This window comes from Mercenaria mercenaria, chromosome 3 (assembly GCF_021730395.1).
Source record: "Mercenaria mercenaria strain notata chromosome 3, MADL_Memer_1, whole genome shotgun sequence".
Lineage (NCBI taxonomy): Eukaryota > Metazoa > Mollusca > Bivalvia > Venerida > Veneridae > Mercenaria > Mercenaria mercenaria.
In genome coordinates this window covers 93,586,388-93,609,447 of record NC_069363.1, presented here as the reverse complement: position 1 = coordinate 93,609,447, position 23,060 = coordinate 93,586,388, and the positions used below count along the sequence as shown (strand labels likewise).

Sequence of the window (23,060 nt, the reverse complement as noted above, 5' to 3'; positions counted from 1 at the left end):
ATTGGCCGGCGAGAAAACAAATGTTTTCGAAAAAAAGACCAATACCCTACACTCGACCGGATTTTAACATGTGTTTTCGAAACAGTTTTCCAATTTTTAAATATTTTAAACACCAGGTAACCCAAAATCGATTCGGAACCCTGAACCCCAATGGGATCATGGAAATGGAAAACTTGTTTTTTTTTTTTTCCTTTTTATTCACATTAACCAATTAAACATAATCATAGGGTTTCATTTTTTTTGTGAAACAAAAAACCAACTATAATTATACCCTCCACCACCCCCCCGAATTTTTTAATTTATAAAACAATATTTAAAATGGCTTAAAATATTTTTACTTTCGGGGTAGAAAAAAGTGTTGATTGAGACTTTTTATAATTTGGGAAGAAATTCTTTCCTCCTGGCTGAGGATGAATCACAAAAATACCTTGGTCACATTACGGTTGGAAAAAAGGAATCTTAAAAAATTTTCAAATCCCGTGAACCAATAAAACTTTACTATTTTTATTAATAAGGTTCTTAAAAGTACCATTTGATAAAACAATCTAACTTGCAAGTCAAATGTTAAAACTTTTCATTAAATTACTTCTAAAAGAAAGTGGTAAAATGTAAACATGACAACAATAATGTACTGAGTCTTATTTGAATAGCACATTCTCATCAAGGCAATGATTACTTGAAAACCTTAAATCTACATATTATGCTGGATTGACACCAACATCCCTGACCTTTTTATATAGAAGAGACTATGTTTTTTTTTTTTCAATTATTTAAACTGCATACCTCGTGAATTCCATCTATGAACACAATAATTTTATCAGCTGGAACACCTGGGGTCTGTAGAAGAGTTTTCAATGTTCTGAAAATATACCCAACAAAAAATATAACCCATTATAAATATAGCCCACAAAAATACGACCCAGAAAAACATATCCGGGGACCCATGAAAAATATAACCAACAAAAGCATACCCCACAAAAAAATATCCCCCACAAAAAACATACAGTGTACTTCATGAAAGATATATCCTACAAAATATGAAACCCACAAAAACAAGTGTAATTATTCAAGGTTAAATGAAAACATGAAATAAAGGTTTAAGTAGGCACTCAGTTTAACATTTCTAGTGGGACATTGTAATATTCATAGATTTTGTATTTAAAAACGCAAGTCAAGCTACAGAAAGATATTTTGTATACCTGTAACAGTAGCCTAAAATACTATATATATGCCATGAGAAAACCAACATAGTGGGTTTGCGACCAGCATGGATCCAGACCAGCCTGCGCATCCGCGCAGTCTGGTCAGGATCCATGCTGTTCGCTTTTAAAGCCTATTGGAATTGGAGAAACTGTTAGCGAACAGCATGGATCCTGACCAGACTGCACGGACGCGCAGGCTGGTCTGGATCCATGCTGGTCGCATACCCACTATGTTGGTTTTCCCATGGCACGGCTCAATATATATATTACATCTTATTTATGATAAAATTTAACAGGGCTTTAAAATAGTTTGGATTTGCATTCCATCATAAAATGTATTTGTTTGATTCTGATAAAAATCTTCCACAAGTAAAATTACCTGTATAAATACTGTGGCCTGTTACTCGCAATAACGGTAACTGGAACATCCAAAATTTGCCCATTCTCTAGCTGAAAGAAAAAAAAAGAAAGTTTACATTCTTACCTTTTGCAAATTTACTCCCAGCACTGTTACTATGTTACTATCATGTACATGATAAAATTGAAACTATGTTTTTTATAGTAAATAGGCCCACATTTGTTTTTATGTTTTTTTTATCTCTCATCTCTCTTAAGTTATCAAAAATCGATTTATATGAGGTATTTTCCATACTACTCCTCCAAAGTTTGACAACTATTTATTCAACAATTAAATAAAACAGAAAAAAACTCACTGTTTCTTGAGGAAACTCAAGTGGTTGTGGGTTATCACAGTGGCACACTGTACCGTAACCTTCATGTTTAGCACAGAACTGCCTACGTCTTGTAGTAATATCATTATTGGGCCAAGATTTACACTCAGTATCTGTAATACAAAGAAACAGTTTACCTTTCTGACCAGTAGACAATTTCAACAATATCTCTTACTAGTGGTATCACAATTAGTTTGTAACTGGTTTACTTTTTATGTCAAGAGGGATTTGAAAAATTTAGACTCCCAATAAATTTTCATACCGACACAATTTTAATCACATTCCTTTTCTACTTTGTCTTTGACTTACGCAGATTAATAATTTTGGGTGAAAAAAAAGAAAAATGTTTTAATAAATCATTTTAAAATCCTTTTAAACTTGTTTTTCAATGGTTCCAAATTTGAATTACTCTTCAAATCCCATGTTACCTATTGACAAGTATCTGAAAGAAGTAAACAGAAAAACTGTTCCTTTAAAAGAGCAAATAAAAATTCTTTATTTCGTTATTTCCTATTTTACACAAAAACAGTGCTCTTTTTTAAAGAAACTTTTCTGCTTGCATTAGACCTCTTTTCAAAGTTGTTCAACCAATACCTGTGCTGTTCTAAGTGAGTTCTGTCTCACTGGATCTAACAGCAATGCTGTTATAATGTACACACCTTCATTTGGAATCAGATCAACTGTGACTGACAATGAGACAGGTTCTCCCCAGGACTGAAGATCAGCAGCTCTAGAAAACATCTCTCCTATACCTTTCTCTGCAAATAAATATAAAAATAAAAGACATAAAGAAAAAGTGCAAATACAAAGATTAAAGTCAAACTTGCATTAGGGGCCACCTGTATTAAGCAGCCACATGCCTTAAGCAGTCAACAAGCTAACTTCCCAAATTGTCTTTTCATTCTAATTGCAACTTTTCTTAACCAGCCACTTGCCTTAAGCATCAATATCGTGCTGCTAACTTGGCTGGCTGCTTAACACAGGTTTTACTGTATATTAAAGACTCAAAGATGACAGGAAATCAAGTAAAAGTTTCATCTAAATTGCCTCATTCTGCAATTAATCAGGTACCAGAACAGCAAACTGATATATGTGAAGATACAGGAGTCACCCAGCTAATAAAATCCACATGAAAGAGTTATACTTTTTTGGAAAATCAATCCCGTTTCCATACCTTTTCAAATACCTTTGTTTCCTTTTCACTGAATTAGAAAAAGAAATTACACAACTCACTTTTTTCTTTTCGCTTAACAGTAACAAATGCCCACATGTCCCTCCAGTACAGAGTGTAGCTTACATCACTACCTAGTTCAGCCAGTCGATCTTTAGCCTGCTCCTTTAACTGGTAGGTTCCTTCATCCTGTAATCATAATTCAACAAAGTCTCAATTCAAAGTTGTATCAGGTGAGCTAAATAAATGAAATTATCTCATAACGCATTCATTGCTACTGAAAATATTTTTAATATCTGACAATAATGCTATGATTTCAGCATTAAATATTGTTGGAGGAAGAAACTGGTTTCTATTACATGTATCTACAAATTGTGTTGTAACAAATAGTAACAAAACTTTTCAGCAAATCCACATGCCCTGCTTTCTACATTTTTTTCAGTTTTATGTCACACAATGTATGCACTTGTCAATGGTACAGAACCCAATATGCATTGTCAGACATTATTCCAGGTATGTCACACAATGTATGCACTTGTCAATGGTACAGAACCCAATATGCATTGTCAGACATTATTCCAGGTATGGGCCTATAGCTGGGTAAAAACGATATACCATTCACAAACAGATTGGCTAGTATCCACACATGGAAAAGTTCTACATCACAAACGGGGTTTCAAATGCAAAGCAATTACAGGCAAGTAATTAGAAGTCAGCAAACACTCAAATTCAATGTCTTTGAGACTCTTAAATCCTCTTTCAGAGCAATAAAAAACTTTCTGAAAATGAATATGGCGACAAAAACATACTGTTTTAATCTCAAATTGTTTTCCATACAGAAAAGGTAATGCTTTATTTCTTGTCAAATTTGTATGATTTATTTATGAAAAGGCTGCTTTTAAATTCAAATTAAATTCAGTACATTATAATTTTAATTAATTATTTGTAAAAAATGACTGAAATCAAACAAGTAAAGTTTTAATGACATTAAACAGAAGTCTAAGTTTGCGGCCCTACTTGACCATGTTGACTAAGTCTTGATATACAAACCTTGATAGCAAACACCAGTATTCTACCAATAGAGACAGAGTCTAAGAACTGCAGCATGGACTCGTCCTCTTTCTGAAGATATGTGTCAAACACTCGTACTGCCATAACAGCAGCCTGAAAGTTGAGATAAAATAGTTCTAGGCAAGCTGAAAATGTGGTATTTATTTTATCTTAAAAACAAATTGATCCATTTATTGTTTTCTTCCAGTAATGTACATGTTTGAATGGCCATGATGGCCCTATATTGCTTACCTGAGTACAGTTGTTTGCTTGAACAAATTTCTTGGCTAAAGCTTTAAAAACAAGAAAATTAGGAGAGTGAGTCAAGATAAAGATTATGCAAAATGGTCCAACTCTTTTTGCTGTAGCTTAGAAGAAAGTAGGTCAGTAGGTCACACTGATGATCACAGAATGTCTGTTTAAAGATCGGCATGCAAAAATAGACACATCATCCAAATTTCAAAGCTGTATCTTAAAAAACAAGAAAGTAGGTCAGTAGGTCACATTCAAGGTTACCGAAAATCCATTTTAAGATCGGTGTGCAAAACTGTACATGTCATCCAAATTTCATGGCTGTATTTTAAACAAGAGGGTCATGATGACCCTGGATGGCTCACCTGAGTAATATGAGCTACATGTTTCAAATGTCAAACTGATGATTTTTAGAAATTTTTTGGAAGATTTTCCTATGTACAATCAAGTAACCCCTGGGGCGGGGCCAATTTTACCCCGGGTGTCATGATCTGAACTAAGTTTGTAGAAGTCTACTAGGCAATGTTACATATCAAATATCTAAGATCTAGGCCTTCTGGTTTATTTATGAAGATTTCCCTATGTACAATCAAGTAACCCCTGGGACTGGGTCAATTTGACCCTGGGAGTCAAGATTTGAACAAATTTTGTAGAGGTCCGCTAGGCAATGCTACATGTCAAATATCTAACCTCTAGGCCTTCTGGTTAATTTTTTAGAATATTTTCAAAAATTTTCTATGTACAATCAAGTAACCCCATGGGGCTGGGTCAATTTGACCCAGGGGGTCATGATTTGAAAATTTTTTGTAGAAGTCTACTAGGCAATGCTACATGTCAAATATCTAAGATCTAGGCCTTCTGGTTTATTTTTAGAAATTTTTTGAAGATTTTCCTATGTAAAATCAAGTGACCCCAGGGGCGGGGTCATGATTCGAATAAATTTTGTAGAGGTCTACTAGGCAATGCTACATGTTAAATATCTAAGCTCTAGGCCTTCTGGTTTATTTTTATAAAATTTTTGAAGATTTTCCTATGTAAAATCAAGGGGTCATGATTTGAACAAATTTTGTAGAGGTCCACTAGGCAATGCTACATGTCAAATATCTAAGCTCTAGGCCTCTAGGCCATGTGGTTTTGTAGAAGAGTGTGTGTGTTCGGGTTTAACGTCTTTTTCAACAGTTTTTCAGTCATATAAACGACGGTGTCTACTTGTAGCCGTGAGCGCAATGCCCAACTTTATAGTGCTGCCTCACTAGAATATCACGCCGTAGACACATGGCATGATACCCCACCCAGTCACATTATACTGACACCGGGCTGACCAGTCCTAGCACTATCCTCTTAATGCTGAGCGCTAAGCGAGGAAGCTACTAGTACCATTTTTTATGTCTTTGGTATGACGCGACCGGGGATTGAACCCACGACCTCCTGCACTCGAAGCGGACGCTCTACCACTAGGCTACCGAGGCGGTCTAGGTTTTGTAGAAGAAGATTTTCAAAGTTTTCCTTATACAAGTCTGTATAAACCATGTGACCCCAAGGGCGGGGCCATGTTTGACCCTAGGGGGATAATTTGAACTATCTTGGTAGAGGACCACTAGCTACATACCAAATATCAAAGCCCTAGGACCTGTGGTTTTGGTCAGGAAGATTTTCAATGTTTTTCCTTTTGGTTGCCATGGCAACTAGAATTCTGTATGGAATTCAATTCCTTGAACAAGACTTAAAGAAAACCATCCAAGGAACACCCCTGTGAAGTTTCATCAAAATTGGCCTGGTGGTTTAGGAGGAGATGTTGTTTAAAGGAAAGTGTGGCCGGACGCCGGACAGTGAGCAATCATAATAGCTCACCCTGAGCACTTTGTGCTCAGGTGAGCTAAAAACAAGAAAGTAGGTCAGTAGGTCAAGGTTACAGACAGGTGACCCCTAATTACTTGGGGTTTTCAGGTAATTATAATTAAACAGTCTAGGAAATATGATCTGATAATTTTTGAAGTATTTTTTCCTATATAACTCATATAACAAGTGACCCCTGGGGCAGGGCCTCTTTTTACCCCAGGGACATAATTTGAACAATCTTGTTACAGATCCAATAAGCAATGCTACATACCAAATATCAAAGCCCTAGGCCTTGAACTTTCAGACAAGAAGATTTTTTTTAAAAATTCCTATATAAGTCTATGTAAAACTTGGGACCCCTAGGGCAGGGCCTCTTTTCACCCCAGGGGCATAATTTGAACAATCTTGGTAGAGGACCACAAGGCAATGCTACGTACCAAATATCAAAGGCCTAGGTCTTGTGATTACAGACAAGAAGATTTTTAAAGTTTTTTCCTATATAAGTCTATGTAAAACTTGGGACACCCTGGGTGGGGCCTCTTTTCAACTCAGGGGCATAATTTGAATAATCTTGGTAGAGGACCACTAGGCAACAACACACCAAATATCAAAAGCCTAGGCTGTGCAGTTTCAGACAAGAAGATTTAAAAAAAAATTTCCTAAAAAAGACTATGTAAAACTTGGGACCCCCGGGGCTGGGCCTCTTTTCACCCCAGGGTAATAATTTGAACAATCTTGGTAGAGTACCACAAGGCAATGCTACATACCAAATATCAAAGGCCTAGGTCTTGTGGTTTCAGACAAGAAGATTTTTGAAGTTTTTTTCCTATATGTCTATGTAAAATTTGGGACCCCCGGGGCGGGGCCTCTTTTCACCTCAGCTGCATAATTTGTATAATCTTCATAGAGAACCATTAGATGATGTTATTTGCCAAATATAAAGGCTCTACGCCTTGCGGTTTTGGACAAGAAGATTTTCAAAGTTTTCCCTATATAAGTCTATGTAAACCACGTGACCCCCAGGGCGGGGCCATATTTGACCCTAGGGGGACAATTTGAACAATCTCGGTAGAGGACCACTAGATGATGCTACATCCCAAATATAAAAGCCCTATGACCTGTGGTTTTGGACAAGAAGATTTTTAAAGTTTTTCCTTTCGGTTGCCTTGGCAACCAGAGTTCAATATGTAATTGAATTTTTTAAATAATTTTTAAAGAAGACCATCCAAGGAACATCCCTGTGAAGTTTCATCAAAATTGGCCTGGCGGTTTAAGAGGAGATGTTGTTTAAAGGAAAGTGTGGACAACTGGACTGCGGATGGTGAACGATCACAATAGCTCACCCTGAGCCTTTGGCTCAGGTTAGCTAACAAGAGAGTCATGATGGCTATTGAGCACTCACCTGAGCATCACAACTTCCTTGAACAGTTTTGAGAGTCGTTAAATTATAAAATAACTGTGGGTAATGTTAGGGGCAGCTGGTGGGGTGATGATGACTTAAAAAGAGACAATAGTAAACAAGAGCTGTCTCCATAGGATGACATATGCCCCCGATGGCACTTTGAATGAGTAGTTATGGCCGATGTTAGAGTTTAGGACCTTGGACCTACGGAGCTGGGTCTTACGCGCGTCACGTCGTCTTACTGTGTCACACATTCATGCGTAGTTATTTTAAAATCCATGCATGAATGACAAAGATATGGACTGGACACGCCCATCAATGCACTATCATGAAAAATGACCTTTAACGTCTAAGTGTGACCTTGACCTTTGAGCTACGGACCTGGGTCTTGCGCGCGACACGTCGTCTTACTGTGGTACATATTCATGCCAAGTTATTTCAAAATCCATCCATGGTTGACAAAGATATGGACCGGACACGCCCATCAATGCACTATCCATTAATGTCTAAGTGTGACCTTGACCTTTGAGCTACGGACCTGGGTCTTGCGCGCGACATGTCGTCTTACTGTGGTACACATTCATGCCAAGTTATTTGAAAATCCATCCATCAATGACAAAGATATGGACCGGACACGCCCATCAATGCACTATCCTTTAATGTCTAAGTGTGACCTTGACCTTTGAGCTACGGACCTGGGTCTTGCGCGCGACACATCCTCTTACTGTGGTACACATTCATGCCAAGTTATTTGAAAATCCATCCATTGATGACAAAGATATGGACCGGACACGAAAATTGCGGACAGACTGACAGACCGACAGACCGACAGACTGACAGACCGACAGACGGACAGACGGTTCAAAAACTATATGCCTCCCTTCGGGGGCATAAAAAAAATATTTTGGGAGATAGGGGTTAATATGAGGATTAATGTTAGGGTGGAGAATTTCTGAAGAGAAGATCTGTTACGTTTTTCCTTTTGGTTGCCATGGCAACCAGAATTCCACATGGTGGACTTAGATTTGAAAGCATCTAAAAGTGGTCTACTTAAGGAACATTCCTGTTCAGTTCAGTTGAAATTTTCATAATGGCTAAGTAGGAGATTTCCTATAAAAAAATTGTGAACGATGGATGCACGACCGACAACAAAAGATGAGGGATGAATGACAGGCATCAAACAATCCTAAAAACTAAAAACTCAGCTGAAAAGTTTATACATCAAGATTTCTTTATTTCCAGTACAATACTCCTGAACACTTACAGTTGCTTGGTTCAGTACAAGAAGATGTATTCCTCTGTCCTCGTCAAACACGTCCTTCCTGTATACCTGTGTATAAAATAAACAGACACTATCCAGTCTGATCAATAACTGCGTAAGTGCCTAAGTGGCAAAAACCATATGATTCAATCATAAGTTTTAATCAACACAAAAATGAAATCTACCTCAGACAAATTCAATACGTTTATTCTATGAATTAATCATGAAAGCTAAAAGTTTTATCAACAGAAAAAATCAAATTTACCTCTGTCAGCAAAAATTCAGTATTCTAGGAATGTATAGTGTGTGCAAAAGCACATTAACATTTGCTAAGTTACAGTTTCAATGTTTTAACTGACACATGGTAAGTCAAAACTATGGACCTATTTTGTATTAAAATTGTTCCTATGAAATCCTGCAAATGTATTACAAAATTACCAGTCCAGAAATACATGTAGTCTGATTAATGAAAATGCCAAACTAATTCAAATACAGTGCATTGCAACACTTCTCGAACCAAATAAAATTAGTCTTAAAGGGTTAACCAAAGGAACTTATTCTGCATCAAGACTATGTTAAGTTTAGAGGGATTTCAGCTTTTCAATGGTGCTAGTTAAGAGGGCCTTCAGCTTTCCAGTGGTTCTGGTTTGGGTAGGTTTTGGCTTACTGAGATTTCAGCTTTTCAGTGGCTCTTGTTATTAGGGGTTTTAGTGATTCCAGTTTAGGGAGTTTCAACTTTTCAGTGACTCTTGTTACAGTTAAGAGGGATTTCAACTTTTCAGTGGCTCTTGTTAACAGGCTGGTAACATTGCCCGATCGGGCTTACAACATAAAAAGTGATATTTCTTGACAAATAATGAAGATATTTCTTTCAAACTTGGTCCATTTATTAAGCATTTATTAAGCATTACATATAATGCTTATCAAGATAGAAATAACTTTGTTGCCTTCAGTTCAGTTAGAATTACCTCCCTTTTTCAGATTTTTATGATGCATAATTTTTGAAGTCCAAACAAATTATGTTTCAATGCAATGTTTAAAACGGAAAAGGTTCAATGGCTTTCTATTGCTCCAAACTTGTGCGCCAATACCTTTATTCTATATATTTAGGGTAAATACTTTGTTTCTAGTGGAGATGTTTGAGCATTTTTTTTAGAACTTACATTTCTCTATAATGTTGTAAGTGAAAGCGGAGTAAAATGTATACATTCATGTACAAGCGCAATAATTTAGAGCATTAGAAAGCCATTTAACCCTTTTTTGTTTTAAACTTAGCATTAAAACATTTTTTTTGGACTTCAAAGATTATGCGTCATAAAAATCTGAAAAGGGGAAATAATTCTACCAAAACTGAAGGCAACCAAGTTTTTTTTATTCTAATTTGTATCATTAGTTATGCTTAATAAATGGACCAAGTTTGAAAGAAATATCTTCATTATTTTCAAGAAATATTACTTTTTGTGTCATAAGCCCGATCGGGCAATGTTACCAGCCTGGTTAAGAGGGGTTTCAACTTTTTAGTGACTCTAGTTAAGAGGGGTTTCAACTTTTCAGTGACTCTAGTTTAGAGGGGTTTCAACTTTTCAGTGACTCTAGTTAAGAGGGGTTTCAACTTTTTAGTGACTCTAGTTAAGAGGGGTTTCAACTTTTTAGTGATGTTTCAACTTTTAAGTGACTCTTGTTAAGAGGGGTTTCAACTTTTCAGTGACTCTAGTTAAGAGGGGTTTCAACTTTTTAGTGACTCTAGTTTAGAGGGGTTTCAACTTTTTAGTGACTCTAGTTAAGAGGGGTTTCAACTTTTCAGTGACTCTAGTTAAGAGGGGTTTCAACTTTTTAGTGACTCTAGTTAAGAGGGGTTTCAACTTTTTAGTGATGTTTCAACTTTTAAGTGACTCTTGTTAAGAGGGGTTTCAACTTTTCAGTGACTCTAGTTAAGAGGGGTTTCAACTTTTCAGTGACTCTTGTTAAGAGGGGTTTCAACTTTTCAGTGACTCTTGTTAAGAGGGGTTTCAACTTTTTAGTGACTCTTGTTAAGAGGGGTTTCAACTTTTCAGTGACTCTTGTTAAGAGGGGTTTCAACTTTTCAGTGACTCTTGTTAAGAGGGGTTTCAACTTTTCAGTGACTCTAGTTAAGAGGGGTTTCAACTTTTAAGTGACTCTAGTTAAGAGGGGTTTCAACTTTTTAGTGATGTTTCAACTTTTAAGTGACTCTTGTTAAGAGGGGTTTCAACTTTTCAGTGACTCTAGTTTAGAGGGGTTTCAACTTTTCAGTGACTCTAGTTAAGAGGGGTTTCAACTTTTCAGTGACTCTAGTTTAGAGGGGTTTCAACTTTTCAGTGACTCTAGTTAAGAGGGGTTTCAACTTTTCAGTGACTCTAGTTAAGAGGGGTTTCAACTTTTCAGTGACTCTAGTTTAGAGGGGTTTCAACTTTTCAGTGACTCTAGTTAAGAGGGGTTTCAACTTTTCAGTGACTCTAGTTTAGAGGGGTTTCAACTTTTCAGTGACTCTAGTTAAGAGGGGTTTCAACTTTTTAGTGACTCTAGTTAAGAGGGGTTTCAACTTTTTAGTGATGTTTCAACTTTTAAGTGACTCTTGTTAAGAGGGGTTTCAACTTTTCAGTGACTCTTGTTAAGAGGGGTTTCAACTTTTCAGTGACTCTTGTTAAGAGGGGTTTCAACTTTTCAGTGACTCTAGTTTAGAGGGGTTTCAACTTTTCAGTGACTCTAGTTAAGAGGGGTTTCAACTTTTTAGTGACCCTAGTTAAGAGGGGTTTCAACTTTTCAGTGACTCTAGTTTAGAGGGGTTTCAACTTTTCAGTGACTCTAGTTAAGAGGGGTTTCAACTTTTCAGTGACTCTAGTTTAGAGGGGTTTCAACTTTTCAGTGACTCTAGTTAAGAGGGGTTTCAACTTTTCAGTGATGTTTCAACTTTTAAGTGACTCTTGTTAAGAGGGGTTTCAACTTTTAAGTGACTCTAGTTAAGAGGGGTTTCAACTTTTCAGTGACTCTAGTTTAGAGGGGTTTCAACTTTTCAGTGACTCTAGTTTAGAGGGGTTTCAACTTTTCAGTGACTCTAGTTTAGAGGGGTTTCAACTTTTCAGTGACTCTAGTTTAGAGGGGTTTCAACTTTTCAGTGACTCTTGTTAAGAGGGGTTTCAACTTTTCAGTGACTCTTGTTAAGAGGGGTTTCAACTTTTCAGTGACTCTTGTTAAGAGGGGTTTCAACTTTTCAGTGACTCTTGTTAAGAGGGGTTTCAACTTTTAAGTGACTCTTGTTAAGAGGGGTTTCAACTTTTTAGTGATGTTTCAACTTTTAAGTGACTCTTGTTAAGAGGGGTTTTAACTTTTCAGTGACTCTAGTTTAGAGGGGTTTCAACTTTTCAGTGACTCTAGTTTAGAGGGGTTTCAACTTTTCAGTGACTCTAGTTTAGAGGGGTTTCAACTTTTCAGTGACTCTAGTTTAGAGGGGTTTCAACTTTTCAGTGACTCTAGTTAAGAGGGGTTTCAACTTTTCAGTGATGTTTCAACTTTTAAGTGACTCTTGTTAAGAGGGGTTTCAACTTTTCAGTGACTCTAGTTAAGAGGGGTTTCAACTTTTTAGTGATGTTTCAACTTTTAAGTGACTCTTGTTAAGAGGGGTTTCAACTTTTCAGTGACTCTAGTTTAGAGGGGTTTCAACTTTTCAGTGACTCTTGTTTAGAGGGGTTTCAACTTTTCAGTGACTCTAGTTAAGAGGGGTTTCAACTTTTCAGTGACTCTAGTTTAGAGGGGTTTCAACTTTTCAGTGACTCTAGTTAAGAGGGGTTTCAACTTTTTAGTGATGTTTCAACTTTTAAGTGACTCTTGTTAAGAGGGGTTTCAACTTTTCAGTGACTCTAGTTTAGAGGGGTTTCAACTTTTCAGTGACTCTAGTTTAGAGGGGTTTCAACTTTTCAGTGGTTCTAGTGTAGAGGGATTTCAACTTTTCAGTGATTCTTGTTAAGAGAGGTTTCAACTTTTTCGTGGTGTTTCAACTTTAAAGTGACTCTTGTTAAGAGAGGTTTCAACTTTTCAGTGGTTCTAGTGTAGAGGGATTTCAACTTTTCAGTGATTCTTGTTAAGAGAGGTTTCAACTTTTTCGTGGTGTTTCAACTTTTCAGTGACTCTAGTTTAGAGGGGTTTCAACTTTTCAGAGACTCTTGTTAAGAGAGGTTTCAACTTTTTCGTGGTGTTTCAACTTTAAAGTGACTCTTGTTAAGAGGGGTTTCAACTTTTTCGTGATGTTTCAACTTTTCAGTGACTCTAGTTTAGAGGGGTTTCAACTTTTCAAAGACTCTTGTTAAGAGAGGTTTCAACTTTTTCGTGGTGTTTCAACTTTAAAGTGACTCTTGTTAAGAGAGGTTTCAACTTTTTCGTGGTGTTTCAACTTTAAAGTGACTCTTGTTAAGAGGGGTTTCAACTTTTCAGTGGTTCTAGTGTAGAGGGATTTCAACTTTTCAGTGATTCTAGTTTAGAGGGGTTTCAACTTTTAAGGGGTTCTAGTGTAGGATTTCAACTTTTAAGTGATTCTAGCTTAGAGGGGTTTCAACTTTTCAGTGGTTCTAGTTTACAGGGATTTCAACTATTAAATGATTCTTGCTTAAAGAGGATTCAACTCTTAAGGGGTTCTAGTGTAGAGGGATTTCAACTTTTCAGTGATTCTAGTTTAAAAGGATTTAAACTTTTCAGTGGTTTTAGCTTTGAGGGGTTGTAACTTTTAAGGGGATTCTGGTGTAGAGGGATTTCAACTTTTCAGTGATTCTAGTTTAGAGGGATTTCAACTTTTCAGTGGTTCTAGTTTAGAGGGATTTCAACTTTTCAGTGATTCTTGTTTAGAGAGGATTCAACTCTTAAGGGGTTCTAGTGTAAAGGGATTTCAACTTTTCAGTGATTCTAGTTTAGAGGGGTTTCAACTTTTCAGTGATTCTAGTTTACAGGGGTTTCAACTTTTAAGGGGTTCCAGCTTAGAGAGGTTTCAAGTTTTCAGTGGTTTTAGTTTACAGTGGTTTCAGCTTTGCAATTGTTTCAGTTTACAGTGGTTTGTTTCAATGTAGTAAGCTTTAGAGCTAAATGCACTGAAAACTGTTTTATTTCAATACAACTTACAGATCTGCCATTTAGTTTCACCAGAACTCTCTCTTTACTTGATAAAACATCAATTTTTACTGAAGTTGCTTGTTCTGGTTCTTGTTCCATTTCATTAACACTACCATTTCCTACGTTCCGTCCAGTTGCCAAGCCACTATAATCTGTGAATGAAAACAACAACATACTGAAAATTGTATGTAAGCTTCATGACTTTCAAAACTACAGTCCAGCTTTGTTCCCATTATGCCCAAAACATTGTGCTAAATACTGGATATGAACATCTCAAGTTTACAGGGCTGACAATTTTAGTGGATGCTGCCCACCCACCCATAGCAGGGGTTCCCATAATAAACCCCTTTCACTAGCATATAAAAATCCTCAGTCATATTGCATTAACTTCTGGTAACTTTAAAAAAAGATGTTTTCTCTGAACATAGAAAATGTAAATGCACTCACTGATAACTATGAAGTTTTTTTTTTTAAGAAGTAATGTGCTTTTTTCAGTTACAGTCAATTAAATAGCCTGTCTAAATTGCTTTTACCTTTTTTATGCATTTCATGAATTTTCTTTTTTATTTAACTTAGACTGCTTAAATACATTCCTATACTCAAACTTAGTGTCTGGTCCTGGTACAGCCTATATTCATAAAAGGTTGGCTTTGTGTAAAATTTAGACAGCAGCCCATTTATTATGGTAATGTTTTACATAATGGAGACTGAAATATCTGTGAAGTACATATACTGGTATACCATCAACCAGTTAATGAACAAGAGCTGTCCAAAAGACAGCCAGTGCTCGACTATTCGAATCATTGTCCCAGAAGCAGGAATATTACTCTAAATGTTTAAATATCTATAGAGTTTCAATCCAGTATCTGCATTAGTTTTGGAGATAGTAACTTGCATGCAAAACTTTAACCAGAAGATTTAAGTTCAAAAGGCGACATGATTTGGCCAAAATGCATGTCATAGTTATGGGACCTGATGCAATCAACTAGTTTTATAACCCTGAAGACACATGTGAAGTTTCAATTTAATATCTGCATTTGTTCTGAAAATAGTAACTTGCACACAAAACTTTAACCAAAAGGGGGCATAATTTGCTCAAAATACACGTCAAAGTTATGGAACTTGACCCAGTGAGGTTGATAATTGATCTAAAATAAGAAAAAATAAGTTTCAAATCTATATGCTTTTAAGTAATAGCTATATGTACTTGCATGCAAAACTTTAACCAGGATTTTCTAAGTCCAAAAGGGGGCATAATTTGGCTAAAATGCATGTCAGAGTTATGGGCCTCAATGCTATCAACTTGTTTTAAAACTCCGAAGACACATGTGAAGTTTCAATTCAATATCTGCATTAGTTTTGGAGATAGAATCTTGCATAAGGCCAAAAGGGGGCATAATTTGCCTAAAATACATGTCAGTGTTATAGAACTTGACCCAGTGAGGTTGGTAATTGACCTAGAAAAAGAAAAATAAGTTTCAAAGCTATATATGCCTTTAAATGATAGCCATATGTACTTGCATGCAAAACTTTAACAAGGATTTTCTAAGTCCAAAAGGGGGCATGATTTGGCCAAAATGCATGTCAGAGTTATGGGACTTGATGCTATCACCTAGTTTCATAACCCCAAAGACACAAGTGAAGTTTCAATTCAATATCTGCATTAGTTTTGGAGATAGTAACTTGCATGTAAAACTTTAACCAGGATTTTCTAAGTCCAAAAGGGGGTATAATTTGGCCAAAATACATGTCAGAGTTATCGAACTTGACCCAGTGAGGTTGGCAATTGACCTACAAAAAGAAAAAATAAGTTTCAAAGCTATATGCCTTTAAATGATAGCCATATGTACTTGCATGCAAAACTTTAACCAAGGGGAGACGCCGACGCCAGGGTAAGTAGAATAGCTAGACAATTCTTTGAATAGTCGAGCTAAAAATAGAAACAATTTTCATTTAGAAAGAGACTCTTTGAGTTAATATATTGCAATAGCTGGTTTTTTAAGCTTGCCAATGCATTTGCAAGTGCTCACAAGGTGAAAAAAGCCTCTATGGGATCCAAAAGCTTTGGACTTTTTCATATTTTTTAAACAAAATTCCATATAATTTACATCGGTAAGTAGCGATTTTCATTAATATGCTAAACCAGTCTAAATACGTCTCTGAATGACAACAGGCTACGTCATTCTGAGCTATTTTTAGAAAATAATGCTGTTGAAAATGAAATTGGGATTCCAACATAATTGTGATTAGTATTTGTTGACTTTAAACTCGTAACGTTCAATTCTGTTTTTACTTTGCATCCCATTTATGCAATGGCCTTCAAAAATTTGCATCCATACCAATTTTATTGTGTATTAAGATACATTTACATTGTAAACGTGAGCACTGTTCAACATTTAAGTTCGAACACATATGACTAAACGTTTCATAAAATACCCTGCACCATGATAACTATATTTCAGTGTAAATCACACCTTGCTTGAACATATAAAATTTGCAAACTGAAAATCAAAAACTTTGATCAGTTCACATCTTTTAAAACCCTATTCAACTGTTTTATTATTATTATTATACCAGATTTATATAGCGCCCTTTTCATGATCAATTTCACGTTCAAAGGCGCTTTACATCATTCAAATGCAGCCACACAATGCATCCTCTACTAGTACAGACAAGAGCGATGTGACCAGAGGGACAGAGTGAGACAAAGCCCCCACGACAGAGAGATCTGAAATCAGATACCGGCTTGTCCGGCTAACTTAGCCTAGCTCGTTGCGAATAGACAGCCTGGTTCTTTAACGTGCCCAGTGTATAGCACTGATACACGCAACTGTTTTCAACTTTGTATGTTTTTACACAACCTGAAAGATTTGGAAATATATCAGGGTTATCACTTTATCAATAGTATACAATACATGATACTGAGAAACAGAAGATATTACATGAGTGTTTTTTCTTACTGAGTTTATTGAACGAGTTGAATAAGATAACTAGAAAAGCGCATGTCTCCACCAATGCATAGTAGTAATAGGCAAGAAGTCAATAGGGGACAGTAGCAAAAGTCCAAACGACACCGATGGTTGGCTGCAATAGGGACCATCTACTTGGCATGACCTATCATCCCAAGAAGTTTCAACCTTTTGGGCCTAGTGGTTCTCAGGTTATGGATTAGAAACAGTTTTCCATGTTCTGGCCCCTGTGACCTTGACCACTGATCAGGTGACCCCAAAATCAATACGGATTATCTAATATGTATGTCCAATCATCCTATGACGTTTCAACATTCTGGGCCAACTGGTTCTCAAGTTACTGATCGGAAAGAGCTTTCCATGTTCAGGCCCCTGTGACCTTGACCTTTGCTCAAGTGACCCCAAAATCAATAGGCTTCATCCATTCTGTTAGTCCTATCATCCTATGAAGTTTGAAGGTTCTGGGACAAATGGTGCTCAAGTTATTGATCAGAAACGGTTTTCCAATGTCTGGCTCCTGTGACCTTGAACTTTGATCAAGTGACCCAAAAAATCAATAGGGGTCATCTACTTTGTAAGCCCTATCACCCAATGAAGTTTGAAGGTTTTAGGTCAAATAGTACTCTACATTTCCAATCATCCTATGAAGTTTCAACATTCTGGGTTAAGTGGTTCTCAAGCTATTGATCAGAAACGGTTTTCCATGCTCAAGCCCCATGACCTTGACCTTTGATGGAGTAACCCCAAAAATAATAGGGGTCATCTACTTTGTAAGCCCTACCACCCAATGAAGTTTGAAGGTTTGAGGTCAAATGGTTCTGCAGTTATTGATCAGAAAAAGATTTCCATGTTCTGGTCCCTGTGACCTTGACCTTTAATAGAAAGACCCCAAAATCAATAGGGGTCATCTACCCTGCAAATCCAATCATCCTATGAAGTTTCAACATTCTGGGTCAGGTGGTTCTCAAGTTATTGATAGAAAATGGTTTTCCATGTTCAGGCCTCTGCAACCTTGACCTCTAACAGAGTGACCCCAAAATCAATAGGAGTCATCTACTCTTCATGTCCAATCATCCTATGAAGTTTCAACATTCTAGGTCAAGTGGTTCTCAAGTTATTGATAGGAAATGGTTTTCCATGTTCAGGTCCCTGCGACCTTGACCTTTAACAAAGTGACCCCAAAATCAATACGGGTCATCTATTCTGCATGTCCAATCATCCTATTAAGTTTCAACATTCAGGGTCAAGTGGTTCTCAAGTTATTGATCAGAAATGGTTTTCCATATTCAGTCCAACCATGTCATACATACGATTAAATGTTATTTAGTATTTTTCTAACAATCACACTGGTTATTTTCATAAGACAATGTCGTATCAAAGAACATGATTTCAAAATTGCTAATAAAATCTTACATGATGACAGTACATTGCATACATCTTTATCACAGCCATGAGACAATCCAACTATCTTCAAAACTAAATTCCACAAACCAACATACAAAATCTTCAAAACTAGCGTATAAATCCACATCGTAACTTCCGTAACAAAAAAATTGTACAAAACAGCTTCTCCTTTTTCATGTTTACCTAAACCACATTAATAGGAGTAAGGACAAAGTATGTATGTAATACTGACCCTATATATGGCTAAGCTCTTAATTAATCCATAACAACATCTGATTGTAACAGCTGTTAAACAGGACAGCAACAAGCTTGTATACATAATGTACATAATGTTGTACATTGTACTAAAATTGTAAATTTCACAATAATGCCCAATAAAAAATTTCTCAAGCATATTGTCAAATTTCTAGCTTAAATACTTGTAACTTTTAAATGCTTTCTTGTTTTTTTTCAAATGTAGTAAAAGTAAACACACCCACTGATAACAATTAAGTTTTTTAAAGGGGTATGTGCTTTTTTTAGTAACAGACAGTTACAAACTTTTAATACCCTGTCCAAACTGTCTTGCCCATTTTTGCATTTTCATCTTTGTCATAATCTATTTCATTCAATGGAGGCCATTTTCACCCAAAGTCACACATATTTCTTTGCTTTTTCTTCACAATTCAACTCTTGTCACAATCAGCTCTTACTTTCTTTCATTTGGTTTAACAATCCACTGATTTGCCCTAACAATTTTTTAGTTATACAACAGCAGTCACTAAACTTAGCCAGTCTTTTATTTCATGCCAGGACTCACTTTTCTCAGCAACTTACAACTTCCCCACATAATCAGAAAAGTTACTGTCATTCCTTGTTAATTTCATGTTACATAACTCTGTTCAAGTACTCTTCATTTGGAAACAACGTAAAGTAACGTCATTGTGACGTCATGACGTCATGATTTGCTTAGCAACGATATATGACAATCATGTCTGTTTGCATGTATGATATGGAGTAATAATAAAGTGTAGTTCATCTAATAGAGGTGTTGGTGTAGATTTCTAGTATTAACAAGTGGTAGCAGAGCGTACCAAAGGATCCTTGGTGAAAATCGGCGTAGTGTGGCGTAATTCTGGCGTTTTAGAGAGTAAAAATTTGTGTATTGTGGTGTACAATTGGCGTTTCAGCGAGTGAATTTTAGTGTTTTGAGGTGAAATTTTGGAGTAACATTAGAGAATTAAGCAGGGAGTTCAACATGACAACTAGGATAAGCCCCCCATTATTTGGAAAAGGAAAGAACTATGAAAGATTTAAGCAAGAACTTTTAGCATGGAAAGAAATAACAGATCTAAGTAAACAAAAACAAGGTATTGCTGTGGCATTAACACTTCCTGAGGATGACGAGTCACAAATTAGAGAGAAAGTGTTTGATCAGCTTCAACTAGATGAATTGAAAGGATACGATGGATTAAGTGTTTTAATTCATTTCTTGGATCAGCATCTTGCTAAAGATGATCTCACGGATAGCCTTGAAAAATTTGAGGATTTTGAAGACTTTAAAAGATTAGAAGGTCAATCTATAAATGAATTTGTGGCTATGTTTGACTCGAAGTATAGAAAGATAGAAAAGAAGAATATGACACTGCCCACAGAAATACTGGCCTTTAAGCTTCTCAGAAAGGCTAATATTTCGAAGGAAGAAAGGTTATTAGTTCTAACTGGTATGAATTATGAGAACAAGAAGACTCTTTACGAGGAAGCCAAAAAGTCACTGAAAAAGTTCAAGGGCAATGAAAACGAATCATTGCACAACCAGGCAAGTAGTACAAAGTTAGAACCAGCATTACTGGCTGCCAACGAAGAGGCCCTGCTGGCAGCTGGGTATTCGAAATTACGGGGCGCCTATCGGGGGAATTACGGTGGTGGAAGAGGAAGAGGCTGGTATCGAGGGAAACAAGGAAACTATAATTCGAGGGATAATCAGAGAGGGGAGTTCGCCACAGAAAATGAGAAGAAGGGATTAATAAAGAAAATTAACCCCAAAGGACCTGATGGACGACCATTGATATGCAAATCGTGTGGCTCTTATAGACATTTGCTGCCTGCATGTCCTGATAGCTGGGAAAATATGAAGAGTGTCCATGCTGTTGAGGAAGACCATGCTGTATTATTTACTGGATATGATAGAAACGAGATTAGACGTCTGGGTGTTGATGCTCAAAACTGTGCAGTCTTGGACAGTGCTTGTAGCAGTACAGTATGTGGAAGCAGTTGGATGGACAATTATGTTGGTTCTTTGGACAAAACAGACAGAGAGAAGGTGTTGAAATCAGAAGGTCAGAGAGTGTTTAAATTTGGAGGGGGTACATGCCTGAAATCTAAAGGTGAGTTCAGCATACCTGCTGTTGTTGCTGGAAAAGCGGTGACCATAAAAACTGATGTCGTAGAGTCTGATATTCCTTTACTACTATCACGTACGGCAATGAAGAAAGCAGCAATAAAAATGGATCTAGAAAATGATACGGCAACAATTATGGGGCAGGAGGTAGCTTTAAACTTAACAACATCAGGTCATTACTGCATTCCAATAGATAAAACAGTGGAAGTTTCAGTAGAAAAAGTGTGTGCAGTCAAACTAGAAAATTTGAATGCCCAGGAGAGATACAAAACTCTACTTAAACTGCACAGACAATTCGCACATCCTGCGAAGAAAAGGTTAGTAGCACTTCTGAAGGATGCTGGAATATGGGAAGATGATTATGAAGAAGAGTACTTGAACAGAGTTATGTAACATGAAATTAACATTCATTATATTTTGAAGAACAGGGATGAAAATAGAAATGTCACAGAGGCAAAAATGGCAGAGTTACAGAAATTTAAACAATTCAACACATATGAGGAGGTAAACGACTGTGGACAAAATACTTTATCAACCAGATGGGTCATAACTTCGAAGAATGAACAGACAAAAGCTCGTCTAGTTGTTAGGGGCTTCGAAGAAGATTTCTCAATGCAAAGTGACAGTCCAACAGTAGGTAAAGGAACTATGAGAATGTTTCTTGCTAATACTTCCATTAACAACTGGATTGTTAAGACCACAGATATTAAATCGGCATTTCTACAAGGTCAGGAGTTAAAGAGAGATGTATACATAAGGCCACCAAAGGAGTGTGAAAATGCTGAAGGAGTTGTCTGGAAGTTACGTCATGGGTTATATGGACTTAAAGATGGTGCAAGACAGTTTTATCTGAGTGTGAAGGAAGAACTACTGAGACTTGGGTGTCAAATTTCTAAAATGGATCCTGCAATGTTCAGTTTGCATACAAATGGAAAGTTGAATGGTATTGTTTGTTGTCATGTTGATGATTTTTTGCATGCTGGAGATGAATACCTGGAGAAAGTAATGACTAGTCTGAGAAAAAGATTTGTAGCAGGTAAAGTAGAGGAAAGCAGTTTTGATTATATTGGATTTAGAGTCATACAACAATCCAGAGAAATTTGCCTAGACCAATGTAAGTATGTAGGAAATATAAAGAGTCAAAATTTAGATTCAAAACGGCTCCAACACAAAGAAGATATACTTACAGCTGAAGAACAGTCAATCTATAGACAAATTATTGGTCAGATAAACTGGGCTGTACAGGGAACTAGACCAGACATGGCATTTGAACTTATAGATTTAAGTACCAAATTAAAGCAAGCAACCGTTGGTGATTGTTAAGGGCAGTAAAAGTAGTCAACAGACTGAAAGATGTAAGATCTTTCCTTTCATTCCCAAGACTTAGCAGCAATGTCAGTGATTGGAGAATTGTGGTGTTCACAGATGCCTCTCTATGTAACATCAGTGATGGGACTGGAAGTACTGCGGCTTTTGTTATATGGTTAGCTGACACACAGGGAAGATGTTGCCCATTAGATTGGCATACAAACAAGATTAAACGAGTTGTTCGATCGACAATTGCTGCTGAAGCGCTAAGTTTACAAGAAGGACTTGAAAGTGGCTATTACTACAGACAAATGCTGGAGGACATTATGAAGCTTCAACGTAAAACTATACCAATAATAGCTTATGTGGACAATAAGAGTGTCATTGATGCTGTGCATTCCACCAAGTTAGTTGATGACAAGTGTCTGCGGGTCGACATAGCAGCCATTAGTGAATCCCTGTCCAGAAGAGAAGTTAATGAGATACGGTGGTGCCCGGGAAAACATCATCTCGCCGACTGCATGACCAAACGAGGAGCTTCTGGCTACAGTCTGCTGGAAGTATTCCATGGAGGGCGATTTTCAGAAGAATTTAAGATATAGACTATTTTCATTTTTCTCATTAATTTACATTTCAATTATTTTCTCAAGACGTTTTCTGACAATTTAAAATTCTCATAAACCAAGAAGAAAAGAAAAGAAAATATAATGAATGTTAATTTCATGTTACATAACTCTGTTCAAGTACTCTTCATTTGGAAACAACGTAAAGTAACGTCATTGTGACGTCATGACGTCATGATTTGCTTAGCAACGATATATGACAATCATGTCTGTTTGCATGTATGATATGGAGTAATAATAAAGTGTAGTTCATCTAATAGAGGTGTTGGTGTAGATTTCTAGTATTAACATTCCTCACCAGAAAGAAACAGGACAGACTCAGCACTTCATTATACAATTATCGACTTTTTCAT

General features: G+C 36.6%; 1 protein-coding gene across 1 annotated transcript in view; it reads right to left on the bottom strand.

The window, feature by feature from the left end:
- The window catches only part of LOC123524003 (protein O-linked-mannose beta-1,2-N-acetylglucosaminyltransferase 1-like), a 56,810-nt gene that overhangs the window by 15,522 nt on the left and 18,228 nt on the right, over window positions 1–23,060 (bottom strand). Inside the window, exons 4-11 of the mRNA XM_053539839.1 lie at window positions 14,033–14,175; window positions 8,912–8,977; window positions 4,155–4,268; window positions 3,167–3,293; window positions 2,593–2,691; window positions 1,916–2,046; window positions 1,582–1,652; window positions 784–859 (exon numbers count right to left, since the gene is read on the bottom strand). Coding sequence (XP_053395814.1) covers window positions 784–859; window positions 1,582–1,652; window positions 1,916–2,046; window positions 2,593–2,691; window positions 3,167–3,293; window positions 4,155–4,268; window positions 8,912–8,977; window positions 14,033–14,175 — 827 coding nt within the window. The remainder of the gene's footprint in view (window positions 1–783; window positions 860–1,581; window positions 1,653–1,915; window positions 2,047–2,592; window positions 2,692–3,166; window positions 3,294–4,154; window positions 4,269–8,911; window positions 8,978–14,032; window positions 14,176–23,060) is intronic.